General features: G+C 32.0%; 1 protein-coding gene across 1 annotated transcript; it reads left to right on the top strand.

Moving 5' to 3' along the window:
* The first annotated feature begins 214 nt into the window (after positions 1 to 214).
* Positions 215 to 19,433, top strand: LOC145326737 (uncharacterized). The gene is made up of 4 exons (XM_080170119.1): positions 215 to 357; positions 3,153 to 3,214; positions 16,197 to 16,243; positions 16,713 to 19,433. The coding sequence occupies exons 1-4, from the start codon at positions 251 to 253 to the stop codon at positions 19,275 to 19,277; spliced, it is 2,781 nt and encodes a 926-aa protein (XP_080026245.1). The 5' UTR covers positions 215 to 250; the 3' UTR covers positions 19,278 to 19,433.
* The last annotated feature ends 469 nt before the right edge of the window (positions 19,434 to 19,902 follow it).

The raw sequence follows: 19,902 nt of genomic DNA, 5'->3' as shown, positions 1-19,902 counted from the left end.
GTCCTCTTGTATGAAACATCTATTTTTAAGGAAGGGCATTCTCCTTAATTAAAACCAATGATAGGCCAGTATACATTGTGACTGACCAATGGTAAATTTATACTGGCCTATCATTGGTCATTTGTATTGTATGGCGTCATTTTTTATTGGACAGTATACGCTGTTTCTCAAAGCCTCTATTTTCTCAGGAATTAATAATCACGTTTGAAAAATTCAGAACTGCTAAAATAATAAAAGGAAGTTGTGAATAATGTTGTTATGGTCGAGTTGGACGCTGTGGTGGTGGTGTGTCCTTGTTGTCCTGGGGTATCATCATGTCAGTGCTAGCCCCCTTGACATACAGGGTAATTCTGCAAGGTAATACAAAACTTTCCTTGTTGTTCTGGGCTATGAGCATGTCAGTGCTAGCCTCCTTGACATACAGGATAACTCTCCAAGGTAATACAGAGCTTTCCTTGTTGCTCTGGGCTATAAGCATGTCAGTGCTAGCCCCCTAGATATACAGGGTAATTCTCCAAGGTAATACAAATCTTTCTTTGTTTTTCTGGCTATAAGCATGTCAAAGCTAGCCCCCTAGATATACAGTGTAATTCTACAAGGTAATACAGAGCTTTCCTTGTTGTTCTGGGGTACCATCATGTCAGTGCTAGCCCCCTAGACATACAGGGTAATTCTCCAAGGTAATACAAATCTTTCCTTGTTGTTCTGGGGTATCATCATGTCAGTGCTAGCCCCCTAGACATACAGGGTAATTCTCCAAGGTAATACATAGCTTTCCTTGTTGTTCTGGGTTATCATCATGTCAGTGCTAGTCCCCTAGGCATACAGGATAATTCTCCCAGGTAATACAAAGCATTCCTTGTTGTTCTGGGGTATCATCATGTCAGTGCTAGCCCCCTAGACATACAGGGTAATTCTCCAAGTAATTCTTGGTATCGAAGCTATTCTATAATTACCTTTAGCCGTTCGTCTGTGTCCGTCAGTCATTCAAATAATACCGTATTTCTATGGGATAAAAGACACTTTATTATTATTTCCTAAAAATCTTAAAGTAAGTTTTATACAGTATTCCGTATTTACGATATTTTACGAAAAAAATATATACAATTTTCTTAGACTTACAAGACTTTCGCTTTCATGGATATTTTCAGCCTTGTTTTTTTATAGGTTTTGTAAGTTGAGATAAAGGTTATAATGGCAAGGATAGTACCGCAAAGGGATTAGGTCCCAACATGGTTAAAGTCCACCGCTTTGCTAGATATATGTTTTTTTTCATAAAAAAATAAGGGGGAGGTTCCTCATTGGTCCAAAATATGTTTGAGTAAAACCACCATCATTTATTCATTTTTTTATACTATATTCCTTAATTTTGATATTTATAAATTTTAGAATATAATGATATTTGAATCAATATATCTTAATTTAACTTTTACAAAATTTTATATTTTTCAAATATTGAAAACTTTTGGATGATGTAATAAATAGAATAAATACAAATCATTAATATATCTAAATTTTAAAGATTGTTATATATTTTAAATCTTATTTTCTTTTTTCCTTTACTAATGGCTTCGCCCTAATAGGATGGTAGTGGATACCTTTGGATCAGTTTTTAATTTTATATAAAAAGTTTAGCTGGAAGGGGAATGTTTATTTTATATTAAGTAAAAAGGAAAAGGAGCCACCGTTCAAAATAGCCTTTACTGCTTTAGTATATAGGATTATTGAGTGATGCAGACAAAATCTTTTTATAGGGTAGCTTTTATAAAGAGGCATGTTTTTTTAGTAGCAGAGATACTCTATAATTCACTTATTCGTAACGCTATGGGGAAAATGTGATTCTACAGGCTGCTATTTAAAATAGATAGCTGATTTTTTGCTGATGGTTTCCTGTATTAAAGAACATCCAGTATTTAATTGACCTAGTACATCGATCTGTCAGTCAGTCTTCAAATATTTATTTTTATAAAGGTTTCGTGATTTTAAAAAAAGGATTATCTCTCTCTTTTTATTAGAACTAACAATTGCTTTATAACAAATAGTAATCAATTAACTTCGCTACTTAATTATGTTGTCATCCCTGTTATAAGTAAAATTCCAGAATTGCATAATGAAATAATAACAACATAACAATTTTCATTAATATAATGTCCTCAAGTTCAAGTTTGGTTTCTGCAACGAAAAAGGATAAGGTTACAGCAAAACTTCTTCACAATCCCTAACAAGCAACAATGTTGGTGGTTGGGTGTCTGTCTGTACCACAGGAATTTGCTTACCACTGTACCGATATTGTTCTCCTTTATACCGTATCTTTTAAAAGATCCTGGCAAAGCCACGGCCTACGTGTAGCTAAATTGAAATTTGTTGGCTTATTTGGTGACTGGTTTGTAGGGCTTTTATAAGCTGCAAAGATTAAGATGTAACGGTTTTGAGTTAATTGAAAAAAATTACATTTCTTATTATTGCTCCAATACTTATGTACATAAATATCCTTGGTTATATTCTATAATTGTGTACTAAAATTTTTTCTTAAAACATTTTCTTATCTTAATTGCCTAAACCAAAAAGCAAGAAATAAAATATAAAATATATTTTTTTTTCTTTTTTTACAGGGAGCGAGGCGACATCATTACACTAGTCCCCAAAGTTTTATAATAACATTTCTTAATTTGGTAACTTAACAACTTTGGGGACTTTTCAACTGAATTTTGATATGTTGCTTCATTAAGTTGACTGTCCAAACGTTTCAACCACTAATTGTAATCTACAGAAGGGGTAATTTTGTAAAGCTTATCTCTTTAGATTACTTATTTTATAACAAAAAATTTTATTTTAATTTTAACTGAAAGAATTTAATTAATTAATTAATATACACTACACATTTCATATATTTTAATTTACCTTATTAGTTAATATTATAGACAGAAAATGCATTCAACCAAAAATTAAACATAAACAAGGATGACAACATCCATAAGTAGCGAAGCACAAAAAATCATGGATTGACACAAAAGGAATCATCAGTGAGGAAAAGAAAAAGAAATAGAAAGAAGAACACAAGAATTTAAGATATTAGGATCATTTTATTTTATTTGGAGGTTTACTCCCCCCCCCCCCTACCCCCACCCCCCACTAATTAATTATATTTTTAGACGAGATTTTCTGAAGAGTCCATCCTATTTCTATCAGTATACAGAACTTAGATCCAAAACAGGTAACAAAAAAATAAAATTTTCAATTATTTATCGGGGTTTGTTTAGAGGAGGGTATGGCCCCTCTAAAACCTTTGAGAGTCGCTAATACACCCACATTTTGAGGGTTAACTTTACATAAGGAAGGGGCGGTAATCATCCTAGAAATCCCAGACAGACAGGTGCTTTTGACTGACCCTAATTATAGAAAAGCTTTTCTTTATCAAATGTCTTTGAATGAGAAAGGATAAATTCATAAAAGATAATACTATTGGACTACTTTTATAATTTTTAAATTTAAAGTATAAAAACTTAGTTAAATTGCTTTTAATTTCCCTTGAGTATACTAAAATTTGTCTTGAAAATAAATTTATAATGTCTAGATGATCTATTTCTAAATTGTACCAATAGCAACAAAATGTAACAATAATCAGACCATATTAATGGTTAAAAATTGTCTACATTTCATTAATGTAATAGGTCATGTGTTAACTGTAAACAGTTGAATTTTTTAGGATGAAGGATTGTGTCTAAATGAATATTATAAAAATAAGTTTTAAATCTATTGTCTAGAAAAATAAAGATAATCTTAATTGAAAATAAATTAGAAGGCTAAATTTTCTAATACCAGCAGGAAGTAAGGTAGGGGACAATGGGCTATAAATTCAATTAAATAGTTTTAGCTGAAAAGCAATGAAAACCAGATTTATCCAAAAAATTTGACCAAAATTGTAAAGAGATCATGGTAATATAATTTAGAACAAAATTAGATCTAAGAAAAGAATAATTTACTTGAAAATTAAATTACCAATACATCACAATGTAGTAAACATTCTGTAGTTAATCACTAGAAAAATCTTGTTTAGAACTTTGTCAACCCTTCTCATATATTTTTAACTGCCACATAAATTCAAGGGGTTCTTAGATTGTGTAATACATAAATATCACAGTAGAGTTTCTATCCAAGAAATGACATTTTCTTTGGAAAAAAAATTTGGTGAAACCAGCCATTTTATAACAAATTTCTGTCTGCTATTTTGAAAACTAACTCAGCTATAGTTACCGGGGCATTGATGCGCTAGTACCCAAAGTCAGTCAGAACCTGCTGAATTCGTGCACATTCCCTTTAAGCCAGTACCCAAAGTCTGAGACTCTTAAAAATTGAATATTCGATCCATTGTCCCCTCTCCTACTCCCTGAATACCAGCGACTACGCCCCCTAGAGGCCTCTTATGGGCACTTAATGGAAGGCGGGTGGTATAAGTCAAACATTCATTTTCCTTTTAGGTTTTAAAAGAAAAGATTTTTAAAAATTTGAGAATGTACTTTTTTCTATTTCTTTAAAGAGGGGGAAGGTAACATCCCCAAAATAATTATAACAATTCCCTGCACCTATCAGAAGTTTCTCTGTAAAAGTGATCAACGAGAACTTAGGCTAAAAACAGAAAAGCAGATATACATTACTCTTCCTATTACTTCTGCATGGCCAGTCCTTGTAGCAGGTGTGTCAGTATCTGTAGCTTAAGATCTCTAAAACGGCAGGACCGATATGTTTCTCCTTTTACAGTAAAGTTTCTTTTAGGTCAAGGAAGATTAATAACAGTTTACGTAAGTGTTCCTCCTAATATAAATTGGCCCTCGAAACACTACATACAAAAAAAGTTATGGTTTTTATCGTTCTTGTTTTCCTGTATATAAAATGGCCAAGAATTTGTTGTGAACTAATTAAACATGATTTGACCATATGCCGAATTATTACAATTTTTATCAGAATACAATTAAAGATTCATTTTATAAAATGAAGGTTCTCTGTCATTAATTTTAGACATCGGAATAGTTATTTCTCGTATCGTATTATAAACGGCTTTCCCCGGATATAGAATGTACAATTATAATTTTATAAAATGAAGGTTCTCTGTCATTAATTTTAGACATCGGAATAGTTATTTCTCGTATCGTATTATAAACGGCTTTCCCCGGATATAGAATGTACAATTATAAGATTAAAACTAGTTTTTTTAGCCCCGTGGTGCCGAAGGCACCGGCTAAAAAACTGGTTTTAATCTTATGATTGTACATTTCTATATTCGTAGAAAACTGGATATAATACGATGCTAGACATAGTTTTTTCGTATGGATGAGAACCGGTTCCTATCCACCGGATTCGAATGAATACGAGAAAAAAAATTATAAATTACACTGGTACCTAAAGTTTTGTCAAAACAATAACTTGTTCTTGGCTAAAAACTTTAGGTACTTTTATTAGTTTTCATTAGTTTACTCAAAGCCAGGAATAAGGTATAACCAACAAGCAAAATAAATCTAAAAAAATATTTGGGGGGCAAATGGAGAGGTTGTCAATTTTACGATGTGTTGCCCCCCAACGACAGCTGAAAAACACGTATAGGTTTCGTGATTTTCTTTCGAATTAATTTCGTTATTGGTATGAGCTGACTCAAAGCTAGCGTTGTCCAAACTTTTCAACCAATAATTCTAATCGTTCATTGTCATTCTCTGACTTAGTTTTCTTATAAATATCTTTTGAAAATTATCGGAAGAGCTTCGCTTGCATAATTTTGTCATCCTTGTTTTATAGCAATTAAAGTTAGGCTTTCAAAAAAATAGTCCATACGTTTTTGTATAATCTGATTGATTATGTGAAACAGATTTTATATGATGGTTAGGGCCATACGTGGATCTGTGTTTATTTAAGTGTCATTTTTTTATAAATTTATTCGGAAGCGTGCAGAAGTTGTAGAAGTGGGGTTGAAACACCCCCCTATACTCCCATAAAAAAAAACAGGTGGGGTCAAGTAAAATAGTTACACCCCCGCGCCTTTCTTTAGGGGGTTTTTTATATCAATTTGTCAATCAAAGAACGCTTGTCTGACTTTTGAGTATATTGATGATGTAGGAGGGTGGCCATCTAGGGGGGTGTTTTCACCCTCCTGGCATTAAAATAACACCCCTTTTATTATCTGCATTACAACCCCATAAAGCTCACATCCCTCTTATATGGGTGTCAAAATTTCTAGGCATACTTTGAAATCCCCCTTGACAAAACACTGTGCACACCACTGAATATATTTATATTTTGTAAACACTACGATACTCTAAAGACACTAGGCGAAGATACTACATTAAATAATAGGTTACCCTTCAGTACACAAAAGTCTATTCATATGCCCTTCCTTATTAACAATACTACATTGTAAAATCATAAAGTTTTTTTTTACCATTTTTATTGCTTGATAATTATTATAAATTTAGGCCATAAGCAACGGATTTTAATGTATGAATCCTATTTCTATCGTTATAGTTAGTTATAGCATCGTAATAAAGACAGCTTTCCACGGATATTAAATATAAAAAAAATTTAAGATTAAAACCAGTTTTGTTAGAACTGAGGGGTCGAAGACCCGGGTTAACAAGACTGGTTTTAGTTTATGAAGTTTATTAAAGTTTTCGTGGAAAATTGTCTGTGATACGAGCAATACATAATTTTTGAGTATGGCTGAGAACTTGTTCTAATCCTGCGGAACTTTTAATCGGTTTCGAAGACATACTGGAAAGTAGTTTAGTGTATGTGTGCTTGTCACAATGTCTATTGCACAAATTACGATCGTTTATGTTTTACGTTTGATCACATAGTATTATACGATTATATAATTGTTACGCTTTCTAAATTGTACCTAACTATTGAATGAATAATAATGCAAAATTTGAAATCGATAGGACATTTCTGGTTGTGGGGAATATGGTGGGTCCACGCATGAGGTGCATGATCAAATATCTCATGATTTATCGTTCTTAATTACTGACTACTTTTATACAGTGGGAGGCGTAGTGAAACAAATTAGTTGGGAGGGAAAAGACCAATTCAACGGTGTGCGGTCATTTCCGCATATTATCACATAAGCATATTGTTTTATCAATACACAAAAGCAAATTAAATTAGAAGTTGTATACAGTAGTGAGTGTAATGGATCTAAAGGGATAAGACAATGGCTGATAAATTAATATACATCCCCGATGATGATACTTAGAATAACCCCTTATGTAGATTAAAATTTGTGGTTAAAAAGTGTGAACACTCAACCTATTGATGCAACCAATTCAAATTGACTCAATCTCCAAAATTGTTAAGCTAATAAATAAGAAACGTTATTTAAAACTTTGGGGACTATTGTCATTGCCCACTCTTTCTCTGCTGTACAAAGTTTATACTGTCTTAACAAGGACAAAAGGGATGAAAAGTAGAAAATGTTTTTTTTCATGAAATAAAAGAAATATATTTTTTTCATTAAATAAAAAAAGTATATTTTGTATCATGTATATCAAAATATTGTAGATCCTAAATAAATTTAGCTGAGTAATTTACCACATCGTATTATAGACATCTTTCCGTGGATAATAAGTGAAAACAAGGTTCCAAATGCCTGAGCTAACAAAACTGGTGCTAATATTATGATATTTACTTACTACTCATTTAAAATTTCTGTAATATTAATAGTAATAGAGTAGCCCCGCTACTCTAAATTATTTTGTTTTATACCAACTAAGAACTAACGGCAAATTTTCAGATATTTTAATTTATTTTTTTTTTAAAGAATTAATTAATGATTATTAAAATCTCAAAAGCTTTTTTTCTAAGTTTGTTTCAAAAATTAATTTAAATACTATGAAGAAAAAAAATACTTTATCGATGTACTTAATAGCTTAATGTACTTTTCTTCAATTTATACATGGAAACGTTTTATGGGGGCGTTGTTCAAAAAAGTGGTTTAAACACCACCAATAATTAAAATTTAAACAAAAATTAAAATCTGTATATTAATGTATTTTATATACATAGATATATTTAAATCTTTTATTACAAGCGACTTTAGATAAAGTATCAATTAATTCACATGCGTCGCATGTGTTTAAATGTATTCGCATCAATGTAAATTATGTTTGCAGGGATAAATGGAGTTGAAATATGGATCTTGAAATTGTTGGCGAATTTTATCTATAATTTAGATGTCTGTCAACCCTTAACGGTCGGGGGGTGGGGGCATTTTTTTCTATCCTGTTTTTCTATCTCATTTTCCATTTTTTCCATCCTGTTTTTTCTATCTCATTTTTTGTGTGTGAAAGATAAAGAGCCCAAACTGCTTGACTTTTTAAGTATGGGTATGACACATAACTGAGAGTCGGAATTTTTTGAATATCTCCATCCTGGAGGGCACAGGATGCCAGCAAACCTGGCAGGGTCATCCAGGTAAAGAGCAAAAATATTTTTTTGACTAAAGCATTTTATCATGCCAAAATACTAAAAAATCCTCTAGTAGTACATCCTTATATAAAATACAGGTGTTCAAGTCACTTTCAGGTTCCAGGTATGATCCTGCAGGTCCTAATCCTCCAGGTCTCCAGAAATCTTTAAAAGGCTCCTGTGGCCGCAATTTTTGACTTAGAGACTTCAAATTTTAAACTTAAGATTTTCTTACATGTCTACATTACATATTAAAATTTCATGAAGATCCGCCGCCGTTTTCCCGCCGACCGCCGACTGCGGCGGCTTGCAGCTGCCAAGTACAGCTGCGGCCGCAGAAATTTATATTTTGATATTTCTAATGTAAAATTTACATAAAGATAAACATTTTCTGGAAAAAAAATTTTCTTCTAGCTACAAAAATAAGAAAATTACAGCCGTTTGAAATTTTTAAGTAAAAAAAGACCTAAAAACAAAGGTTGTTAAATAAAAGGGTGAAGGAAGCGAAAATTGACTTAAACTTATAAAAGGTCGTAAATTCATTATCAAACAGGGGACTTGCACAAAAAAATTTAGCCCTCTAGCTCTGACAGGAACTGAGATAATAAGGGGGGCGTTGAACGCCCCCCCCCCCTGACCGATTAAGGTGCGGCAAGGGGCCCGACTGTAAAGGGTTAATGTAACTTTTTTTACTACATTTATTTTTAATTTTTTATATTTTTTAGGTATTTTCCTTATAGGATTTCAAACAGAGTGATAGATTAACAGGGAGAAAAAACAAAGTGAGTTGCAGTGTAGATTTGCTTTTAAAAATTAGTTTATTTGCCAACATTTTCCTGCCATTCAACTTTCTCCTCACCCTCAAATGGTTAAAGATTCAAAAATAAAACAAATATATTCTGTTCAAGTGTACTCTGGTTGAGAAAAATATTGGAAAATTAATCAGTATTATTCTGTTAGTGAGTAAATTCATATCAGCTTTTTAAAAGCAAAGCTTTTATATAATTAAAGTCTGTCTGTCTGTATGTAAGTTTATTATTCTGGCAGAGTTAGCTCTTCTGGTTAAATTAAACAGGTTAGAATTGTCCTATTATTTTCAAACTTTGTATAATGATTCCTCTAATAATTAGGTATGGTTTTTGAATTGAATTGACTTTATAATTGTTACTAGAAAGTACATCTAAAACATGATGATTTTTTATTTATTCAGCTAATTTTTGGGATTCTGATTCCTATTACAACAAGGTACATTGTTATAAGCAAATCATTTCTATAAATAAGTTAAAAATGTCCTTAAAAATTCTCCTGTATTAAAGAAGATTGCAACAAATTTACTTTACTTCAAATTTTTTTAGACCTGTGTTTAGTATTCTTCTTATTAAGTTCTGATACGCTACAAGTGTTTATGTTCGTTTGTCCTACATTTCAGAGGTTTTCTTATATGGATGTTGCCAAATTAGGAAGTCTGTAATAAGATATGCGCCAAAGGGCAATAATAGATTAATTTTGTTAATTTTATTATAATTCATGTATAATCATATCCATATTCCATAAAAAAATTTAAGGTGGGAGTTTGTACACTTACAGATTTCATCCTTGGACTTTCCCTCTAGGGGCTAGTGGAGAAAAACAGCTCTAGACCAGCCAATTTTGTATGTAGTCTATTACTGTAATCATAAACATATAAAAAACTTAATTGGCGTCGGCAACCGCCGTAAACGCCGAAAATGGCGGTTTCCGTTATTTGCCGTTTTCGGCGATGGTCAGAAAAATATTTTTTTTGTTATGTAAACTAAGAGTTCGTCCTAAAATTTGGTTATCATAGCTTTAGAATTGGCCGCTCTACAGCTGTTTTAATATTTAGCGGCTGGCAAAAAAAATGAAATAAGGGGGGAGGGGGGAAGTTAGTACACTTATAGGAAATGAAATTCAATAGCAAATTTTGCCCTGGCTTGTTTTTCTAGTTATCAACCTAATTATTTTTGTAAACTCTCTTACATGACTGGATCTACCCATAAAACGTTAAAAATTTAATTTTGTGATTTTCCCTCTAGGGGCTAGTGTGGCAAAAGAACCCCCCAAACACTAAAAATTTAGGTTCTGAGCATATTTTTAGAGATATTGAGATGTTTTTTTTTTCCAGAAAACTTTTTTAACATAACCAAACTATGTAATCATTACAGATTTCATTTTGAGACTTTCCCTCTAGGGGCTAGTGGAGCAAAAGACCCCAAAACACTGAAATTTAGGTTCTGAGCTTATTTTTAAAGATATTGAGATGATTTTTTTTTCAGAAAACTTTTTTAACATAACCAAACTAAGTAATCATTACAGATTTCATTTTAGAACATTCCTTCTAGGGGCTAGTGGAGCAAAAGACCCCAAAACACTGAAATTTAGGTTCTGAGCTTATTTTTAAAGATATTGAGATGATTTTTTTTTGTAGTAAACCTTTTAACATAACCGTACTAAGTAATCATTATAGATTTCATTATGGAACTTTCCCTCTAGAGGCTATTGGAGCAAAAGACCCCCCAAACACTAACATTTTAAATCTGAGCTTATTTTTAAAGATATTGAGATGATTTTTTTTCCAGAAAACTTTCTTAACATAACCAATTAAGTAATCATTACAGATTTCATTTTGAGACTTTCTTTCTAGGGGCTAGTGGAGCATAAGACCCCCAAACACTAAAAAATTAAGTTCTGAGCTTATTTTTAGAAATATTGAGATGATTTTTTCCAGAAAACTTTCTTAACATAACCGTACTAAGTAATCAATACAGAATTCATATTGGGAATTTCCTTTTAGGAGCTAGTTGAGCAAAAGACCCCACACAAACATTAAAAATTTAGGCTCTGAGCTTAATTTTAGAGATATTGAGATGTCTGTCCATCTGTCTGTCAGTCTGTCCATCAGTCTGTCAGTCAATAAACAATAATGTGATTTTCTAAGCTGCCATTTAAGATAGAAGGCTAAAATTCTTTGTCAACATTTAATTTGTTGAAAAACTGCTTAATACAGGATAATGTTTATGGACATACTTACATTTTTAGGACTTGATTATAGAGTTGCTTCGCTTATAACATTATAGTTTGTTGTCCCAGGAATTAATACACCAAACTCAGATCAATCGGATGATTAGATCACAAAAAATTAGTTGTTAAAAAAGTAAAAATATCAACATGTTTAAAATGGACGTACGGACATTTTGGTAATGGTTATAGAGTTGCTACGCTTTCTAAATCGTACCTAACTATTAAAGGAATCACCATTAAAAATTTGAAATCGATAGGACAATTCTAACATGCCTAAATTAACAAAAAAAGCTATCCATTACGGACGGACGGACGGACCGACCCTAATTATAGAAAAGCTTCGCTTTTAAAAAGAATATTTAGCAATCCTCATAAAAAAATAACAGGATGTTTGTTTAATAGGGGGGAACTTTAACCCCCCCCCCCCCCAAACCTATTAAGGTCCAGAAAGGGTACCGACCGTTTAGGGTTAAACATAGAGTAAATTCGCTACTAAAACTTAAACTCTAAAGTCATCCTAGATGTAACACGAATGTTATTTAGTTTCCTGCGAAGTTGTCTCCGATACAACCGCTAATTTTTAAAATCAAATTAATGTTTTTGATATACAAAATAATAATCCTTTAATAATTTTTAGTGCATTTAAATATAGAATGTAAATATTCTAACTAGAAAAAAATAATTTCTATCTAGGCGTTGCAAAGTTTTAAGTTCGCCAAATTTGAGATATGCCAGAAAGCCGGACCCACCTTTTTCCCCACAACCACATTTCTAACATGTCTCAATTAACGAAAAGAGCTAACCTTTACGGTCGGACCGACCTAAGTTATAGAAAAGCTACGCTTTTAAAAATTAAAAATAAAAATTACAAAAAAAAATATAGAGTTGTTATGCCACCATAAAAAATCCGCACTTTTTTGCAATTATCCATATTCACAACTCATCGTAAAAATTATAAAAATACTCGTAGGACACTGTGAGAATAAACATCTACACTGTGTGAAAATCAAAGTTAGAATTCTTTATTCATTGTTCCTCACTTACAATAGAATTTTGGTTCAATCAAGGTTATTGATAAGGGTTATATTATAAGAATAATACGCTATAGTATTAATAATCAAGGACATAACCTGTCAAACAATAAGACTGGAAATTTCTAGTAATTTTATGAAGTTTAGGTTTTCTATGTTATTCAATGATTAGAAAAAATGTTTAAACCCAAAAGAAAAAAATATCAAAGGGATAAATCTTTATTTAATGAGATGACAAACCTTGACTTTCTGCACATTACTCAATAACCAGACCTCTTCTGACAACTTTGACATGAAAAATGGCCATTTCTTGTAATTCATGAATTGATAAAATTTATAATTTAGTTTTGATGTGCACGACACTTAACAACCAAACCTCTATAAACAACCTTGATATATATTTTATTGTCCTGTACTTAAAATTATGGGATTGATAAACCATGTAAAAATTGTAAATATTGGCCTGTGATTAAAATTATTGAATTGATAAACTGCGTAAAACTGTGTAATTTTATCTTTTCTGCGCATCAATGAACAACCAAACCTGAAAATATAACTTTGATATAAAAAAACTGGCCTGTACTTGCAATTATTGAATTCATAAGTCTATGTTTATATTAAATTAATTTATAAACCTAATAAAAGTCCTTGACTTGATTAGTTTGGTCTTTGTGCGCATCAATCAGCTAAAAATTTCTATAAATAACCTTGATGAAGCAGCCTAATATTGGCATATGCCTGAAATTTTTGGATCAATAAACTGCACATTAATTGACAACTAAACCTGTAAATATAACTTTGATATAAAAAACTGACCTGTACTTGTAATAATTGAATTCACACAACTTTATCAACAATTGATAAACCTTTCTTTATAACATTGACCAATAGTATTTGCCTTTATGCGCACCAATTAATGACCAAACCTCTATAGATAACTTTTTAAAAAAACCTTGATGAAGCAGCATAATGTTGACCTATGCTTAAAATTTTTGGATTGATAAACCGCAAAATCTTATAATTCTGTCTTTTGAGCGCATCATATAACAACCAAACCTGTATGAATAACTTTGATATAAAAAATTGGCCTGTGCTTGCAATTATTGAATTCACACAGCAAGAATCTTCGCAGAAATGTAAAATTCCCTCACTCCGTACTTCCGTATGCTGCAGGGATGTAGGGAAAGGTGATATAAATTGATAGATTAATATCCTCCTGCGCTCAGGGGCTATCTAGTCCAAAAAGTATCCATGGAAAGAAAAATTGTAAAAAAACACTTCAAGACTTAAACCTAGATGATAAAACCATCCCAGGACCTATTTTAAGCTTCCCTTACAGTGAGATATGAAAGGATACATTAATTAGGTTTTGCAATTAACTTTTCAGTTGCAATTTCCACTATCCTACAATATAAGGTTGAAATCTTACTTACCACCTAACCCGGTTCTTAATTTTAGAAAAGCTTTTGGCTGTTTTTTTCTTTTAATACAAATGCTCTAGGTGATAGGGACGCAGCTGCTAGTCTTAATAGTCTTTGAAATTATTATGAAAGTCTAAGTTTGTTAAAGATTCCTTTGATAAAGTTTATATTTTTGTATAAGAAAGGTAAAATTTATACTTATTCATTTCATTGTCCCTGACACTTTTAAAACAATATTACACTAGTTATTATTATAATTATCCCAATGGTTTATCCCTTTAGATTCCTGATAAAAATTGAACATGATATGATTAAAATTACATAGTATTGGCTATATTTAAACAAAGACAATTATCATTTTATCAATAAAATGTTTAAAAACACACGTTTCTATCTATAATACAAAGTAGAACGATGTCTGTCTGTTTGTTTGTCTGTTTGTCTGTGTGTCTGTTTGTCTGTGTGTCTGTTTGTTTGTAGCGAAGGATCTCGCTAACCGTTGAACCGATCGGGTTCTCCTTTACAGGGTAGCTTCTCATAGGTCCCGGGAGGGTTTATAACTATTTTCTTGGTGGGTTGGACACCCCCAACCCCCCCAAAAAATTAAAAATACCCCCCCCCCCAAAAAAAATTTTTTTTTTTCTTTTTAAAACTAAAATTAAAATAGTGGGGTCGACTACCCCCCCCCCCCCTAAAAAAAATTCCCCCCCCCCCAAAGAAATTTTTTTTATATTTATTTTTCAAAATCTAAATTGCGAAAAATTGGTTTGATTAAACCTCTTGGGGCAAAGCCCCTAGAGGCTAGGGGCGAAGCCGCTAGTACTAATATATAAAGTATTAAGATTTTTTTGTCTGTAGCAAAGGATCTCGCTTACCGCCGAACCGATATGGTCCTCCTTTACAGTGAAGCTTCTTACATCTCATGGGATGGTTTTAAGGTATTTTATCTGTATAAAAAAGTCTAGGTATGGTTTTAGGCTATTTTTGTACCAATCCATATCCCTTCTAAAATAGAGCTCCTAGATGCTAGGGGCGTAGCTTCTAGTAATATATATAATTGAAAGCAATAAACCTAACAATCTTAGGGATCAGACAATGGACAATAAATTAATTCTAGCCTACACCCCCAATTTCGAAATTTCTGAAAATCAAATAAAAATGGGGAAAATGTTTGGGAACGCCTAGTTTATAAGCTATAAAAATTGGAAAGAATCTTAATGAATATAATAGATTTGAAATCTGCATAAAATTTTAAGGATTTTTTATAAAATTCGTTTTTTATATAATTCATTATTTAAAAGCGCAAATCCAATTTAAGTTAATTAATTTTGACCAATAGGATAGGTGGATTTGAAACTACCTGCGCTCTTATTGGTTGAATGATGTACGTCAACTTAAGCTTCTCCAATCAGGGCGCAGATAGTTTTCAATCCACCAATCTTAGATGTCAAAATTATTTAACTTAATTTGTATTTGCGCTTATAGATAAAGAATTATACAAAAAACGAATTTTATAAAAATTCCTTAAAAAATTATGCAGATTTCAAATCTATTATATTCATTAAAATTCTTTACAATTTTTATAGAGAATCTACCCTTTTAAGGAGAACCCGATCGGTTCAGCGGTTAGCGAGATCCTTCGCTACAAACAAACAGACAGACAAACAGACAGACAGACATAGTTCTACTTTGTATTATAGATTAGTATATAAACTTGGGGGGGGGGGGGGGGGGAGATGTGTATCATTCAAAATTTAAGGGAAATTGTCCAGTATCATGATTTACAGAAAATAAAACTATTTTGCCAAAATTGTCACTATTTAAATTTTGCACGCAAAAAGATATTTTTCATAATTTATCATGATAAAATTATTATAAAGAAACTTTATATATTATTAATATTGAAATTTAGGGCCATGAATTGTAGGGGTGGGTAATTTTTCTTTGTTTGTTTATTACCTAGGTCAGGTTAGGCATAGGTAAACTAAGCATCTCTTAAGATGAGAGAAAGATTATCCCCAAAAATTAAATTTTATATTTTCATTTACCTAGATATTATATTTCATATAATTATGCTTAATACGGTTTCCACTCCGGACCAACAAAACAGGAACACATTCTGTAATATGCTATTGCTGTAACAATTACAACTCCCTTAATTTTGGATTGAGGGGCGTGTCAAAATTATCAGGTACAAGACTGATTTCGACGCCACACTTGAAACATTACATTTTTTTATTTTTTTTCTATTTTGTAGATGAAGAAAAAAGTGCAACAGACGAAAACAGAACAGAAAATCATCAGGTAATATTTGAACAAGAATGAAAACATCCATAAAATAGAACCTCTAAATCTTAAAAGCTCTTGGGATAAACGAACATGAACATTTGCAGTGTCAGAACTTATTAATAAGAAAATTAAATAAAAGTTATAAACAAAATTCCATTAAAATTTGTTGCAAAATTGCTTAAATATATGGATTAGGGACATACTTACATTTTTAGGACTTATAAAAGAGATGCTACGCTTATAATATTGCACCTTGATGTCCCAGGAATCGCATCCAAAAATCAGATGAATAGGAAAATTTTGACATACAAACAATTTGTCAAAAATTTAATAGCTGTTAAATGTTCAGCTGTTCTTAGGCTTCAGACGGACAGACAGACATACATCATTCTAAATTTAATTATATATAGCATTGATATATTACAAACGCAAATCAGCATTCCTAAAGTAAAATTTAATAAAAATTATTGATTTTGCAATTTAGGTGAGACTACCTGGCGGCCAACTGCAGAATGTGAGCTACCAAGTCAACAGGGACTCTAAAGGATATGTTGTCAACATTTTCTATGATAACCAGCATAACCTTGAAAATACCAATGCCTCACCTCCTCCTGGTAACCTATTCAACCCTGAACCATCAAACATTAACTTTAATGAAGGGGAAGCAGCCTACAAGGAGCTGATTAGACATGCTAGAATTATTAATGACCCACCACCACCACATTCCCCTCCCAGAGCTGAGTCTGTAACAACATTTAAAAAAATTCCAGTTGTCTTGCGGCCTAAAAATCAACAAAATCCGGTTCAAAGAGAAAAAAGAAAGTTTGTTCGAGGAGGTGATGGACGCTTTGATATCTTTGCCTACCACAACAATGATACTGATATAACCAATGGAGAAGAAACTGTCTCTGAACTTCCAACAACTGTCAGCAAAACATTTGATCAAAAGCAAAAGCCTCTGATTCACACAATATCTGATAAGAACAATGAAGACATTATTCACTATGAGGAGATTACAAATGATGATATTTCAGAGACAACCCCATTAACAGCTATTCACATTCAACCTGAAGAAGACCTTGTCATAGTTGAGGGAATTACTGCTGATGCTGCTCTTACACAAGATAGTTTCAACAACTATGATGATTCATCTTTTAGTGAAAGTATATCACATGAAACTGTTTTAAATCCTAATGGTATACATCTTGTGTTTGACTCAAACAAGAATATTTCTGACATTCATGAACTAAAATCTGAATCAGATAATGATCTAAATGATCTTAATTTAACTGGACAAGATGATTCTGAAATAGAACCTATTTACTATAATCCTGACAGAGTTACTGAAGATACGATTGAATCTGAAACAGAAAATGAAGTAGCTACAATTCTTTATCTGCAAGAAGAAGAAATTACTCACAATGAAAACACACTAGGGTACACAAATAGTGAGTCCTTCAGAAACAGTGAGTCTAACAATCACAGTGAAAACACTAAAGAAATTGAATCAGTTGTTCAAGAAGTAACATTGCCTGCTTATATTCCTTCCCTTGAGGAAGATTTTGCCTTATATCCTGCAAATGAGGACAACCCATATCCAGTTGCATATCCAAGTATCCAAAATCAATATACACAGGCCTCAATAGAATATCTACCAAACAGTGAAGAACCCTTTACTAACTTTTTAGACAAATCTGCTCAAATTCAGATTGCTCAACTAGATCCTGCTTCAAATGATGATGAATTTACAACAATTACCAGTGAATATGCAGAAACTGAATCTGCACTCTTTGAGAGTAGTAAGGTACCAGAAGATGGAAACAATGAAGATACAGCTGTGACTGATAGCACTTTTATTAATTTAGCTGAACCCTTGCCAAAAGCTCAGCCTATAGTAAGTCAGTTGTCCTATAACTATGGCCAACCCTACTATTATTCTAACCCCATAGTTCAAGAAAATCATTATCCTTTACAGCATCAACCAAATCTTGCAAGTTATGGCCATTTTAAACAATTTGTGCCAGAGCCTGTATTCAATCACAATCAAGACATTGATATTTCTGAGATTAATTATAATACACCAGCTTCTAGTGATGATTCATTTGAATATACTACTTATCCAACTGAAGATATTGTAGAGCCTAAAACAGGAATTACAATAGTAAAGCTTGATCATCAATCAAATGAAAACATTCAACCTGGTTCTGAGCCAATTGAGGGTCTTGAGAATGGAATTACTGTTTGGCAGTCAGTTCAACTTGGCACCATGAAACCAGTTGTTCTATCAATGCTGAGTGGAGGTGAGAGAAAGAAAGATAACAGCAGCATTATAATTACAAAACTTAATAGCTACACTGATATTGTCAGGACTGGAAAAGCTAACTTTGAAGATGAAGATGCTAAATCTTCAGTAACAGTTCTTAAAAATAATGATGGTGTGTTGGAAGAAATAGTTGATGAAGATTATCTTCAAGATTTAAATGATATTGTTGAAAAGATATTTGATGAAACTGAACAAGTAATTGATCCATTTATACCTGAAGATACAATTGAACCAGCTCCCAAAATTGATTCTTCTAATATTGTTTGGGGTGAGGAATCTTTAGTTGAATCAAACTCAGATTTAACTCCAAGATCTGTAGGAAATAATCATTACATAATCATTAATGAAGAAGAACCATCTCCAAGTTTTGTAGAATCATTATCTTTACCAGGAGTAGTTACAACAACCCCTCCTCCAGCATCATTAGTATATTCCCTTTCATCATCAAAATTCCAGCCAGTCACCACACAAACTCCATCAATTCCACCAAAGAAAAAATCTATAGTTGTGAAAAATCTTCCAACCTACAGTGGCTACCCAGGGGAACCAATTAAAGTGGTGGAATACATGCCTCTCAAGCTTATGCCTGTCAAGGTCACAACTGGCAAGTATCCTACCGTCAAAAAGCTGCCAAGTTTGACCAAACAGATGCCACTCTCTAGGGGGTCTGTCAGAAGTTTCAAACTGCCACCTATCTTTTATGGTGGTTGGCAACCAATTGGTTAAAAAGAAACATCATTGTTATCTAGTTTTTGTTATTGTTTTTACTATTTATTGTTATCTATTTATCCAAAATTTGCTTACATTATACTTATACATAAACAGACAATTGTAATTATTTTACTGTTAGAAACTTTAATATAAAATTACATTAAATAAATTAGTTATAATTTAATAACATTTAAAAATTAAATATAAATAAAATTTTTTAAACAAATCAACTTTACATTAATTTTACATAACTACAGGATACAAAACAAATTGTAAATAAGACCCAACAAAGAGTAGAACAAAAACTTGTAAAGAACTGCCAAATTAACATTTACCCTCTATTTCTTTTTAAAATGTATTGACAGGGCTGTGACACCTGATGCAAAGCTACTTTGTATTTATCTTTTCATGTAAAAAATCCAAAACAATAAGTGATAACATTAACAATATGCTAAGGCATCATAAGATGCAAAGAAAATTATTTTCTTAAGGAAATAAATACACAAAGTGGGTAATATTTTTTGCGAAATTCTGTAAAGTTAGATGCAAACTTCCAAATGCGCCTATTAGGTCAATATGATCTTAATTATAACCAAATGCATACTACACTTAATTATTTAATACTTATATTTGCAGGAAC

The sequence above is a fragment of the Acartia tonsa genome, chromosome 8 (assembly GCF_053477335.1).
Source record: "Acartia tonsa isolate MP-2025a chromosome 8, ASM5347733v1, whole genome shotgun sequence".
Classification (NCBI taxonomy): Eukaryota; Metazoa; Arthropoda; class Copepoda; order Calanoida; family Acartiidae; genus Acartia; species Acartia tonsa.
The sequence above is the reverse complement of the archived record's forward strand: the minus strand, read 5'-3'. Positions and strand labels throughout refer to the sequence as shown.

Excerpts from the sequence above, each read along its gene's own strand:
- LOC145326737 (XM_080170119.1), top strand. The coding sequence starts at position 251 with ATGTTGTTATGGTCGAGTTGGACGCTGTGGTGGTGGTGTGTCCTTGTT. Across the intron at positions 358-3,152 it reads ATACAGGGTAATTCTGCAAG|ACGAGATTTTCTGAAGAGTC; the intron begins GTAATACAAAAC and ends TTATATTTTTAG. Across the intron at positions 3,215-16,196 it reads AGAACTTAGATCCAAAACAG|ATGAAGAAAAAAGTGCAACA; the intron begins GTAACAAAAAAA and ends TCTATTTTGTAG.